This window comes from Epinephelus lanceolatus, chromosome 8 (genome assembly GCF_041903045.1).
Source record: "Epinephelus lanceolatus isolate andai-2023 chromosome 8, ASM4190304v1, whole genome shotgun sequence".
Classification (NCBI taxonomy): Eukaryota; Metazoa; Chordata; class Actinopteri; order Perciformes; family Serranidae; genus Epinephelus; species Epinephelus lanceolatus.
In genome coordinates this window covers 10,185,894-10,198,421 of record NC_135741.1, presented here as the reverse complement: position 1 = coordinate 10,198,421, position 12,528 = coordinate 10,185,894, and the positions used below count along the sequence as shown (strand labels likewise).

At 42.2% G+C, this 12,528-nt stretch overlaps 1 protein-coding gene across 2 annotated transcripts in view; it reads right to left on the bottom strand.

The window, feature by feature from the left end:
* Positions 1–12,528, bottom strand: part of rapgef3 (Rap guanine nucleotide exchange factor (GEF) 3) — a 45,917-nt gene that overhangs the window by 10,910 nt on the left and 22,479 nt on the right. For both annotated transcript variants that reach the window (XM_033628391.2, XM_033628390.2), the window contains 11 exons: positions 9,532–9,638; positions 9,325–9,446; positions 7,094–7,271; positions 6,864–6,948; positions 5,472–5,532; positions 5,036–5,112; positions 4,768–4,914; positions 4,321–4,427; positions 3,307–3,395; positions 3,121–3,199; positions 1,341–1,491 (listed from right to left, as the gene is read on the bottom strand). In XM_033628391.2, the coding sequence (XP_033484282.1) occupies positions 1,341–1,491; positions 3,121–3,199; positions 3,307–3,395; positions 4,321–4,427; positions 4,768–4,914; positions 5,036–5,112; positions 5,472–5,532; positions 6,864–6,948; positions 7,094–7,271; positions 9,325–9,446; positions 9,532–9,638 (1,203 nt within the window). The remainder of the gene's footprint in view (positions 1–1,340; positions 1,492–3,120; positions 3,200–3,306; positions 3,396–4,320; positions 4,428–4,767; positions 4,915–5,035; positions 5,113–5,471; positions 5,533–6,863; positions 6,949–7,093; positions 7,272–9,324; positions 9,447–9,531; positions 9,639–12,528) is intronic.

The following is a 12,528-nucleotide window of genomic DNA, read 5'->3' as shown; positions in this document are numbered from 1 at the left end:
AGTGGGGTGTAGGGGATTCATAGCAAGATCAACTGTCTCACTCCTGGGGGAACTCGGAGTGCGGGGACAGAATTTGAGGAAGACAGTGAGGGAAATGTCAGATGAAGCAATTAAATGCAGCCAGTTTATCTATTACAGAAGAAATAATGTCAGCTGGGGGCCAGCAGGGGGAACTACTAAGCAGGGCACATAACTCCTTGAGATCAGGTGGAGAGATCCACTTCCTGTCAGGAGAAATCCAGGAAGAGGAAGTATTTAAGTGTGGGAGTGGCCTATTGGAATCCATTTTGTTTGAGGCCATGCGGCAAGGTGAGTGTGCTTGCTGATCCTGTAAGTCCAGTTAGCTCCTTTAACTTTAGCTTATATTGTAGTTATGCTATGTAGTGTGTGAAATAGAGTATGGTGAATGTGACAGGAAAGCTAGTATCAGCATTGCTTCTGCCTGGAGCTCGCATGTATGGAGCCTGGGTTTGGTTGAAGATGGCAGTGCTGTTTGGGCTGAGAAAGCCATGTGTAAGTAAGAAGGAAATCCAGGAAGAGGAAGGTTATTTAAGTGTGGGAGTGGCCTATTTGAATCCATTTTGTTTGAGACCATGCTGCAAAGTGAGTGTGTTTGCTGATCCTGTGAGTTCATGTATCTCCTTTAACTTTAGCTTACATTGTAGTTATGCTATGTAGCGTGTGAAATAGAGTATGGTGAATGTGCTAGTAAAGGTAGTATCAGCATTGCTTCTGCCTGGAGCTCGCATAAACGGAGCCTGGGCTTGGTTGAAGTTGGCAGTGCTGTTTGGGCTGAGATCACTGTCCAGCCTCCTGGAGGTGTCATTGTTGTGAGGGCTCGTCCTGGGGAGGTAGACTGTACAGCCTAACCCGGCGGGGGAGTGTGATAGCCTAACAAGGCTTCCTTCCCTGGGTCTACCTCCTCTGTGGTTGTATAGGTAAGGTAAAGGAGGTTGTTCGGTTAGTGTGGGGAGCAGTGAGACCTGGCATTAGGGGAGTGTCTCTGGGACGCCAGAGATCACTGTCTAGCCTCCTGGAGGTGTCGTGGGACTAACTAGACGAAACACCGGTGAAAGGAGGTTCCCACCCGATGACCCCAAAGACATGTTAGTTATCACTGCTCATGGGTCTGTATAGTTAAGCCTTGCCATAATAGCTTATCGTAGGGCTTAGGAGGATTATTCACTGAGCGCTGATCCCTTTTTTTTTTTTTTTAATTAGAGCACAAACTTCTTGTGTTTATTTGAATCCTTATAAAGAAAATAAAAAGGAAAAGGAAATCTATGTTCTTAAAATGCAATGTAAATAATTCAATACAAAGAATAAGTCTGCAATCTCACCTCCAGAGCGTCCATAGCAATGGGGTCTTCTTTCAGCAGGAGGCCATACAGCGCCACCCACTGGCCAATCAGCTTCACTACCTTCTGCTTGGTGGTGAGAATGTAGGAAGCCTTCTCCTGATCTGAACCCTCAGAGAGCTCCGCATGATAAGTGCAGGACCGGTTAAGGGACTTTACAAAGAGTCTGAGACAATTAATGAGATGTCATATTTCAGCAGAAAATAACTAACTCATGGCAACTAAACACACTCTCACTTTTCATTTTAGACTGGACTGGAAGACTTCGATTTCTGAGTTTTCATTTTGTTGTATTTTTCCTTGTTTCATGTTATTCATTCATGTTTGTTTTGCTTCCTGTTTTATTTTGTAGGGTCACTCCTCATGTCACGTCTGGTTCAGCTTCCTGCCTTTGTGTGTTTTTATGTGATTGACTGCCCTGCCCTCTTTTGTTTCACCTGTCCCTTGACATCTCACTGCTCTCCTTGTGTATTTGGTCTAGTCCCTTGTCTTCTGTCAGTTCGACTGTGCTCCTTGCTGGATTCCCTCTCTGCATTCCTTGATTACTGGTTAGTTTTTGTCTTTGTCATTTGTACTTCAGCATGCTCCCTCAGTTGTTGCCTGCTTGTTTTTGACTTTTGCTATCACCTTTATTTTGTTCCTTAAACACACCTGCTTGGTGTTATGCATTTGGGTCCTCGCTCTGAACCCTGAAACCTGACAAAAAATGATCATTTGTTTCATCATCAGTTTCTCATCCTGTGTTACGTTTGTCTTGCATGCCTCCACAGTGAAAGAAGAATCCAAAAACAAATACCAAAAGGAGGTCGCTTTCATATCAGCAGAACATCCGTTTACAAATACTCACAACTCGTGCAGCAGAGGTGTGGACTCGAACCACATGACTTGGACTTAAGTCAGACTCGAGTCACAATGTGATGACTTTAACGCCTTGTTTCCACTTACGCATGTGACTGGTGTCCGTAGATCTGTAAATATATGGATGATATCTCTAGTGTCCAACGCAAGGAAGTGCATTTTTGTACAGATGGATAGAAACCTGATAGAAACTACCTGTGGCCTTTCCATTTTATGCCATCCAGTAGTTTGGAATGTGCACTTGAAACAGGACCTGCCAGGCACGTGGCATGTTTTGTGAAATATTTAATTAAAAGAAGACACGCAAATGGCCGAACGAGTCATAATAACAATCTGACTGTATATAATGTATAACCAAATTTTAGCAGAATGTCATTACTCAGATTCACAGTGTGTTAAAACTAGATAAACAAGTTTGTTTTAACCAGACAAACTCACTTGACAATCAACACAGGCAACTGAATTGAGGTAAATAGCCTGTTAGTTAGTTAGCAGCCTGTTAGCTAAGCTAGCCTCTCCAAAATCAACTGCAAAAGTGGAATTTTTTTAACATACTTGAGGCAAAGTCCAGACCGAAATATTATGGAGGGGACGAGTTTTGCAGGCACATCGGATATCACATAGATTTCCATATGAATGAATGGACTTCCGGTTGACTTGTCTCCGTACACATACGTAAATGGAAACCGACGTCAGACTTAACAATAAATGCTACTAGGAAAACAAGTTTTCTTCACAAATTCAGTGTACCATGTGGTGAGTAATTGATATATGAATGGTCAGTTTGTAGGTAAAGTACTCCTTTGAACTGTGGTTATCATAATAACAAGTAGCAGTGGTAGTGCACATTATCCTTATCATCATCATCATGGTCATATTATTATTAGTGGCTATCACAGGATATTGGTGCTGTAGTGCAAGACACAGCTGGTTGGAGGGCATGAAGACTTTATGGGTGAGCAAGAAGTCACTCACACAGGGATCTGCAGGGACACAAACATTACGACAGTTAACGAACTAGCTGACCAAGTCTGATCATCTTGAATCATCCAGTAAACAAAAAAAAGGCAAGATGCGTGCAGGTTCCTACCTATTGCGTCATTTCCATTAGAGTCCAACTTTACTGTTTCCAATAGGTGCTCCAGGATTTTCTCAGGTGTTCCTGACATAACGGTGTACCTGATCAAAGCACGACAAAATAAAGAAGAAGATTTATTTTCCTAACATTAGTACTTCCCTGTATTGCTCTACATGCATAAAGTCTGATTCTTTGTTTTGTGCGACATCACTTTTCTTGTGCTGCTTTCAGATGCCTTTCACAAGTATTTAATCAGTGCCTGATAATGTAGCACTGTGGGACTACAAGACCACAGCCAAGCTAGCAGCTCTGTGAGACTGTACTTCAGCACAGTGGTGCTTTGAGCTGCTAACACATCTTAGTTTATTACACATACTGTATGATTCGTGTGTGTGTGTACGTTGGCTGATAAAACCCCAAAAAGAAGAACCAGAGAAAGGAATTTGACGTAAGCACTGCACTGTTTGTCTTGCAGTCCTGTATTTACAGCACTTGGCGAGTTGGCAGCAGCATATCATTGCTGAGCGGTGGTGTTAGTTACAGATCACATATATTGTTGAACTATAAAATGCATTGCCTTTCAGCACACACTGTGTCTACGTCATAACGCCTGTATCAATACATTTGAGGGTTCCTTGCCTAATGGCATCATGTCAAAATGTAATATTGAGTGGGCTCTGCAGATAATAAGGCCGAGAACAAGAGAAGATGGTTGTGGTGTGCGTGTAGGAGAGGTCAACATCATGTTAATTTACTTTTATGTTTGCTAAAATACTTCAAGACTGATAACGAGTTATTCAACAAGGCAGGGTTGAAGTCCATTTCTTTCCTGGCCGTCAGATAACAGCCGATTAATAACACCTTAACGTTCGACAAAGAGATCTGTATACCAGTCTCTCACTGTGTTATGATGACAGATTGTGTTACTGCTGTGATACACCCAGGTAAAGTGTCTTAATGACTGTAAAACTGCTTGTGAAGTGACTGCTGTATTGTCTCAGAGGTGAGTGCGTCACACTTTCTCACTTGCTGTTGTTTCCTGCTCCTCCCTGCTCGGCCCGATCGCTGCTCTTCTCCAACACCAGCACAGTTTTCCCATGCTCTTCCAGTCGCACCGTGTTAGCTTCAACATCCTAAAGGACATATTAGAAATTTAGATGTGGTTGACAGTTCAATCAGATACATGTTTAGTTTATCTGTGGATCTGAATTTCTGGTGCACAGGAGAAAAAGACACTTTACTACATGTTTTCAGATGTGTGGACATGGGCGGATTATGAGATACATTGAAGCAAGACACACACACAGACACTCCCCACTGAGCAAGCAACGTCTGTGGACGTAATATCAACTAGACTTGGACGTCCACAGACGATGCTTGCTCAGTGGGTCTGGGTCCCTGTGCCCGGTAGCCCGTCCATACATCCACCAATGTGTCTAAATATTTAAAGTAATTAGTTACTCTCAGACACACCTTGAGGATGCGTATAAAGTCCTGTTTGTCAACACGGAGGAAATGGCAGTTGTCTTCTCTCAAGATGATGGTGGCAGCCCGAGGTGCATCATTCAGCAAAGCTAGCTGCCCAAAGTCCTCCCCCTCATGTAATGTGGTGACCAGGCCCTGTGTGACACAACACTTTTAGCATTACATTATACCAGTGCACAGTTCCAAGGAAACTGCGCTTATCAGAGCAAATTCTGAGAATTAGCATTATCATGTCACAACTAGGATATGGACTTACCTTCCCATGTGTGATCACATTTACAGAGCCTTTCCAGATGATGTACCAAGAAGTGCCTTTGTCCCCCTGACTGAACACTACACAACAAAGAAATGACAACATTAATCATTGACACACATTTATTCTGTGTGATCACATTTACAATGGGCTTTGTTATACATGACTGAATGGTCAGAGTGAGAGATGAGAGGAGAAAAAAACACACACATGATGACCTGATTGTCTCCACTGAAGTAATGAATCAGTTGTGACATAAGGACAGTTGATTATGTTGTACTGAAGAGGATGCTAAGGGGGCATTTGTGCACATGAGAGCATAAGTGTGTTGTAGTGTGATTCAAGGACACAATGAAACTGTGCATGTCTCCATGTGTATGTACTGTAAGAAGGCTCTGTACCACTGGAGCTCAAACATCAGCAAAGATGTCACACTCACAGACTGTTCCGGCCTTGGCATGTGATTCAAAGACCAGCACCGCTGCCAGCTCCTTACGCACCTACGAGCACAACAGGGTGAGAAATTAGATTGAACTGCATTTATAACTCCCAATGATGGTTCTTTGGTCAAAGCAGTTTATGAATTAGAGGAAACTGGATGCAGTGTTTGGTTGGTTTTCTACTTAATTTTATCACAAATGAACAAAATGGTAGAAACTTTATGGGGCAACCTGCTTTAAGGGTTGCTGTATGCAACATTCAGAGCGTTAATATAGCAGCAAACAACTATTTGTTATGAAAAGATATAGTAAAGTAATGGCGTCCTGCGCAGAGAATGAAGTCACGCGTTATGGTCCAATCTTCTTTGTTGTGGTAGACGATCTGGTTGCACGAGCATATTCCCACTGCTAATTCTGTCATCATGGAAGTGTAGAACCTACCCTCTGGTTCAGGTTAACAAAGTTAGCTCTGTAAGCACTGTTGTTGTTGTTAGCACTGTTTTTACAGAGTTAGCACTGTTAGCTTCCAGCCGCCAGCTCAGCTACCTCCATGCTGAGAACCGTGTGCAGACAATTCCGCCCCAAACTCTGAATCATATCCTCTTTTCTCACAAAAATTAGCATGTATTTGCCGGTTTTTGAATTCAGGAAAACCCACTAAAAATAGGTAAAATACTCCTCCCATTGCCTGCAGAGCTGTGTACACATCTCTGCAGTAGACGAGCATGCCTTCCTGTTTTATTTTACTGGTGTGTACCTTTTTTACCTGTACCTTTTGGCGTGTTACTTTGGTTACTTCTTCTTATATCTGTTACTTAGTCAGTCTCTCTTCCAAACTTTGTGCTGACTAATTTTGAACGATGTTTGAGTGCTGCTTAGATGGAGACGGAAGGCATTTTGTGGTGGTGCATCTTTGTATCACGATGGAAAAGGAGCGAAATGTATCAACCGATGAATACCTGTGACTACTGCAGAGTCATTTGTCCCAGGAATGAATGCCTATTGTAACCGTCCCCACTGAAGACAAAAGCCAGATGTAAGTGGGTGTTAGTGGGTTTTTTGTCCAGTAGGAAAGAGGCTCTAGATGTGCTCTGAATGTCACATACAGCTCATTTACTGGCTGGCTAGTTTTGTGGTTGATTCTGTTTATTCAAGAAGAATACTAGCCTTGAAAACAGATTCAAACAGAGCTCTTGTATCAAATTAAATTTATGATGTACTATTACGATCAAAGTAAAGCTTCTGAACTGCAATATAACTGCTTCACTACCTCAGATTTCTAGCCGCAAAAACAAAGAATATAAAAGATGCTATAATCACACACAGAACTTCACATATATTGGCTTTTATCATGATGAGGATGTAGAGAGCAGACAGTAATAGTGACTGACTGAGGTGGAGAGATGAGCTGCAGCCTTGACATGGAGCAGCTCCTCGTAGATGACCTCCAGGTCCTCTGCACTCCTGTGACTGGGGCTAAACACAGAGAGCATGAGAAAACTTTGTTAAAAGGTGCAAGGACAGTCATATATGATCACCATGAAAGGGACTTTACTAACTAGGTAATGTCACATAACGGGTTTTAATGCGTAGTACCTAAATAAAGGCTCAACATACTGACCATTTGCGTAGAATCATAGTGAGCAGAGCGTCAGGACCGAGCTGAGACAGCAGTGACAGACCCTCCTGCAGCTCGTCCTCCAAGTCCTTCTCATTTGTTGTGTGGCTCAGGCTGAACTCAGAGTCCTGGAAACGGTAGAACTGGGTGTCCTTGTCGTGGAAGTTCAACTCATGTTTCACTTGATTGAGGCAGAACACAGAGGGGGAAACATTAACGAGACCCAAATGTAACCAAGAGTGTAGACCTTTCGAGGAATGATTACGTCAAAACAGTTAAAGGGACAGTTCACAACAAAATCCAAAATGCATATTTTACTCTCACCTGTAGTTCTATATATCAGTCTAGATTGTTTTGGTGTAGTTGGTGGAGTTGCTGAGTGTTAAAGATTTTGGCTGTAGAGATGTCTGTCTTCTCTCCAATATAATGGAACTAGATGGCACTCAGCTTGTGGTGCTCAAAGCGCCAAAATAATATATTTGAACAGTTTCCTGGAGAAACCATTTTCTTTCTACGAAACTACACCCACTAACATTATCACTGTGCGGAAGGAAGTGTGCATCTACTGCTAGCTTACCTAGCACCAGTGAGCTAGCTACCATTACGGCTCATCTGAAGAGGACGCCATTAATGTTTACATCTCGCTTTGTCACAAGCACAAGCCTCTCAACCATGAGTAGATGCACGTTTCCTTCAGCACAGTGATACAGTTGGTGGGTGTAGTTTCGTAGAAAGAAAATTGTTGCTACGTGAAACTGCTCACAACAAGGTCTGTGGATTATTTTGAGTAACTGGGTCATGATTTCTAGACAGAGACATTGCTGTTGAGTTTTTCAAATGTATTTTTTGGCGCTTTGAGCACCACAAGCTGAGTGCCATCTAGTTCCATTATATTGGAGAGAAGGCAGACATCTCTACGGCTGATATCTCAAACACTCAGCAACTCACACCAAAAAACAATCTGGACTGATAAACAGCACTAAACATTAATGGCGTCCTCTTCGGGTGAGCCGTAATGGTAGCTAGTTCACTGGTGCTAGGTAAGCTAGCAGTAGATGCACACTTCCTTCCACACAGTGATAATGTTAATGGGTGTAGTTTTGTAGAAAGAAAATGGCTTCTACAGGAAACTGCTCAAATATTTTATTTTGGTGCTTTGAGCACCACAAGCCAAGTGCCATCTAGTTCCATTTTATTGGAGAGAAGGCAGACACCTCTATGGCTGATATCTCCAACACTCAGCAACTCACACCAAAAACCAATCTGGACTGATAAACAGCACTACAGGTGAGAGTAAAATATCTGTTTTTGATTTTGGGGTGAAACTAAATGTCCCTTTACTACAGCACACACACATTGGTTTAAAAAAGGAAACAAAGGGGAAATAAATTAATAAAAATGACCTTCAGAAAAATTATTGGTCAGGTAGTAACTTTACAAAACTCCAGAATGACAAGATAAATGGAAATAAGATTAATTTATTCAGAGTGATCTCCTTCATTTGATGATGAAGCATTTATTTCCTGATTGGAGTGGCCTCTTTCAGGGAGACAGTGCCCCGTCCAGAGAGCATAAGCAGCTGGTGAACACTTGACTGAGTGAACACATTGTAAAACAAATCCCTGGCAGGAGGCTCAGTCACCAGATTTCAAGCTACTCAAAGCACTTCTGGGAAATTCTCAAGTGCAGTCTGAGACATTATTGTCAGAATATATTAGAACAATAGCAGGATAGGACATGATTTCTTGTGGAATTATTCCACACACTCCTACAATCCATGCCATGGGGGGATGACATGAAGCAAAGGGCCACAGGCTGGATTCGAACCCGGGCCGCTGCGGCAACAGCCTTGTAAATGGGGCGCCTGCTCTACCACTAAGCCACCGACTCCCCTTACTTATTGTATATTCACATGAAAATAAGACTTGTTGTGTTTTCATTATCTTTAAATGAGCCATTTATATCTATATAGGGAGCACATCCTCGTCTATGGAGAATGCCATGTTGCACTGCCATGTTTCTAAGGTGCCCAGAACAAACAAACCAAACACTGGTGTTTTTGCGTCAGCCACCGAATTCAGCAGCCCCTCTGTGACGAGCAGTGTCAGAAACAATGAAGTTTCAGCTGGTTGCAATCTGTAATCCTCACCACTAGATACCACTAAATCTCCTTAAATCTTCCACACTGTTCCTTTAAGACACAATTACATAAAATTCAGCTCTTTAGTTCTTACCATGGACAAGAATTCCTTCATCCACCAAGACCTGCCACATCCCAACTGCCTGGCTTCTTGATTGCAGGCAGTCATTTTGTTTCATCAGCCAGTCAACAAGTTCTTTACCAGAACAACACTGTCTGTGAGAGAAATATAACATGTGAATCTTCATGTCATTAGCAGAGATTTTTAACATGCAGGAAGTCACACCACCAGTATGGGTACCTGTATGTTTTGAGGTGATACTTTCTATCTCGGATCAGTCCAGGGTTCCTCTCGATCATGACACTATACACTGATCTCGCTGCCTTTACAACACGATCTGAAAGAAACTATAAAGACATAAAAAAGAAGATGAAGCACTTGAACTATTAAGGTTTTATTTTTCCATAGACATTAATGTGAATTGTGCTCTCTTTCCTGGTGTGATAAAACGGTGTGTGAAGGAGTGTACATAAGTAGGGTATGTTACACAGTCAGGCGGTCTTGTTTACTGAAACAACCGGCTTGTGTGTTGGCAACAGACAGAAGTTAGCAAAAGAAACAAGGGTGCATGTGTGAGTGTAAGGGAAAGAGAGCCAGACAAGTTTCTTTGCATTTCCCCTCAGTGTGAGGATTGTGTGTGATGGCATGGACGTTAACAGTGTGAGTGGAGATATCTGTGGGTGTCGGAGTAAAATGTGGTGTGTGTGTGGGGGTGGCAGGGAGGTGAGAATGTGGGGAAAAAAATGGCTCTTTTAAAACTCTCCCACACCTCGCAGAGTCCCACGCCTCTACAACTCACTCTCTGGGCGACACACAGCAACAGCAAACTTTCCCTTTCTGACCACCCTCAGTGTATTTCCTTTGAACCTTCTCGAGTCTTTCCCCCCACCCCCTGACACACATACACACAACTCACACTGGTCTAAAACTGAAAAAAAGGCTGCAGACAGGGGTGCAAAACCTGTCAGCCACTGATGCAGAAGCAAGGCTTATGTAACAAGAATGTGCTTTGTTTTTGGCTGTAATGCGCCTGTCCTATTTCAGGCCTTTTCACGCTTTGCAGCATGCTCAGCTTCCATTTCAGAAACAAACTGGATTAAACTACCACCCAACAATATTTACTGTCTCAAAGCTACAGTTGGTAACTTTGACAGAAATAACTGTCACTGCTGACACTGACACCACATCCCAACAGTAGTTGCCTACATGAGACAGATAATCTGGGAAACCTCTGCCTCCTCTTAATGCTTCTAATGGCATTTGCACTGCGTTTGGACCAATAAGATCTGAAGGTTCTCTAAAGGCGGATTTGTAGTTGTGTGTCATCTCCACGCAAGTGGTCCACACCACCTCCAAAACGCTAATCGGCTGTGGGTTTTCTGTGAAGTGCTGTAAAGTTTTATTGATTTAAAACACACATTTAACACAGCTTAAAAGCGAAAATATCACACACAAGTACACAAAAATGGCTTCATAATAACTCAGCGTTCACAAACAAAACGCTTGCCTTGCTAACGAAGAAAATAGGCTACATTTGTGGGTTTATTTTGTTGCTTGGGCAGCCATCTTGCAAATGATTTCTCATAACACCCGCTTTGGACTGTGCCTCCGTTTAGAGGGACATGTTGCCCTAACTTCACAAAACACTTGTATGATACCACACACATTTTTCACACAAATACAACTTGCTAACCTTATTTGCACAGGCCTAGGACATTCTACATTGTATGAAGTAGCCTAGCAACTAGTGGATTTTTCCTGTACTCATATGAATTAGGGAACAACACCAACATTTAACAAAGGTAGTGTTTCAAACTCCATTCTCACACACAGTTGACCAACAAATCAACTGTCTTAGACTAGACACGTTTTCCCCACGAAAACAACATGCTAACATTATTTGCACGGGATATTTTGCATTGCATACATTCGTTTTCCTCTACTCATATGAAGTAGGGAAGAACACCAACATTTAACAAAGGTAGTGTTAAAAAATATGGCTCCATTATGACTCACAAGGTTCACCAACAAAACAATTGGCTTATACTAGACACGTTTTCCACACAAATTTAACATGCTAATGTTATTAGTGCAAGCCTGGAACATTTTACACTGCACAAATTAGCCTAGTGGCTAGCAGACTGTTTAGCTTTAAAGTGAAAAAGGTTGCTCTGGCCACTGGCTCGACTGTTTTCACCTGGGTCACAAACCCTCTCATTTTACAGCTAAACAGTACACTAAAATATGTTTCTGAAAACACTTGAGGCAATTAATAGGCAATGCAGTAACAGAATCTTAATTCATATTTGATCAGCGCTACCTAGTTTGACAATTTGACCACAGTTAGCAACTATTGACATGATTGACATCTGTCGGAGCAGATAGTTCTCTGCTCTGAGTGGTTGTTTTCATTCAGGTGCATTTAATTCTTTCACATGCCATTAGAAGCACTAAGACAAGGCAGAGGAACATGATTTTTCACAGATTATGTGTCTCGTGTACTATTGTCAGGATATAGTGACAGTTTTATCAGTTATGATAAAAACAGTTACTAACGGCAGCTTTAAAGATCGTCAAAAGTAGACATTTGTATTCTGCTTCCTCCCTGTTGGACTCCATCTCTCACATTTCCTGCACCGAGTCTTGTGATTTCACGAGTGACTCAGATGGTTGCCTGTTTGTGCTTTGGATTTTCCTCAAGCCACTTCTATTTGCCCAGGGTGGTGGTCTTGAGATGCACACAGAAGCTAACGATGACCATTTACTATGTCAGTGTCTTCTCTACGTCCAGTATATTTCAATCTGGACCCTTTTCCCCCTTGTTTTTGTTTGTAGGTGACTCTGGGGAACAACAGCTTTTGAAATCAGTCCAGTATTGAGTGAGAATGCTGCAGCTGATAGCCTCCAAACACACTGCAATGTAACCACTCATGGTATGTTTACGCCGTCAATTTACGTTCACTAAAAGTGCTTGTTTTTGCAACTGATAGGCTCAGATTATTATTCTAAGTGTCGGACAACTCACAGAAAGATTCTCTACAGAGATAGACCTGTTTGTTTAAGAGTAAGATCCTCTTTGTTTAACCATAAACAGTCCCAGCATTGCCCTCATCCAACCCACCAGACTCCATTTGAATAAAGACTAATTTTAGCTTGTATAGAGGCAGCATATTTTCACATCTAACTGGGTAAATAAGGGTTTGATTCAACCAAACCAGAAGTGGTGATTGTTGGAAC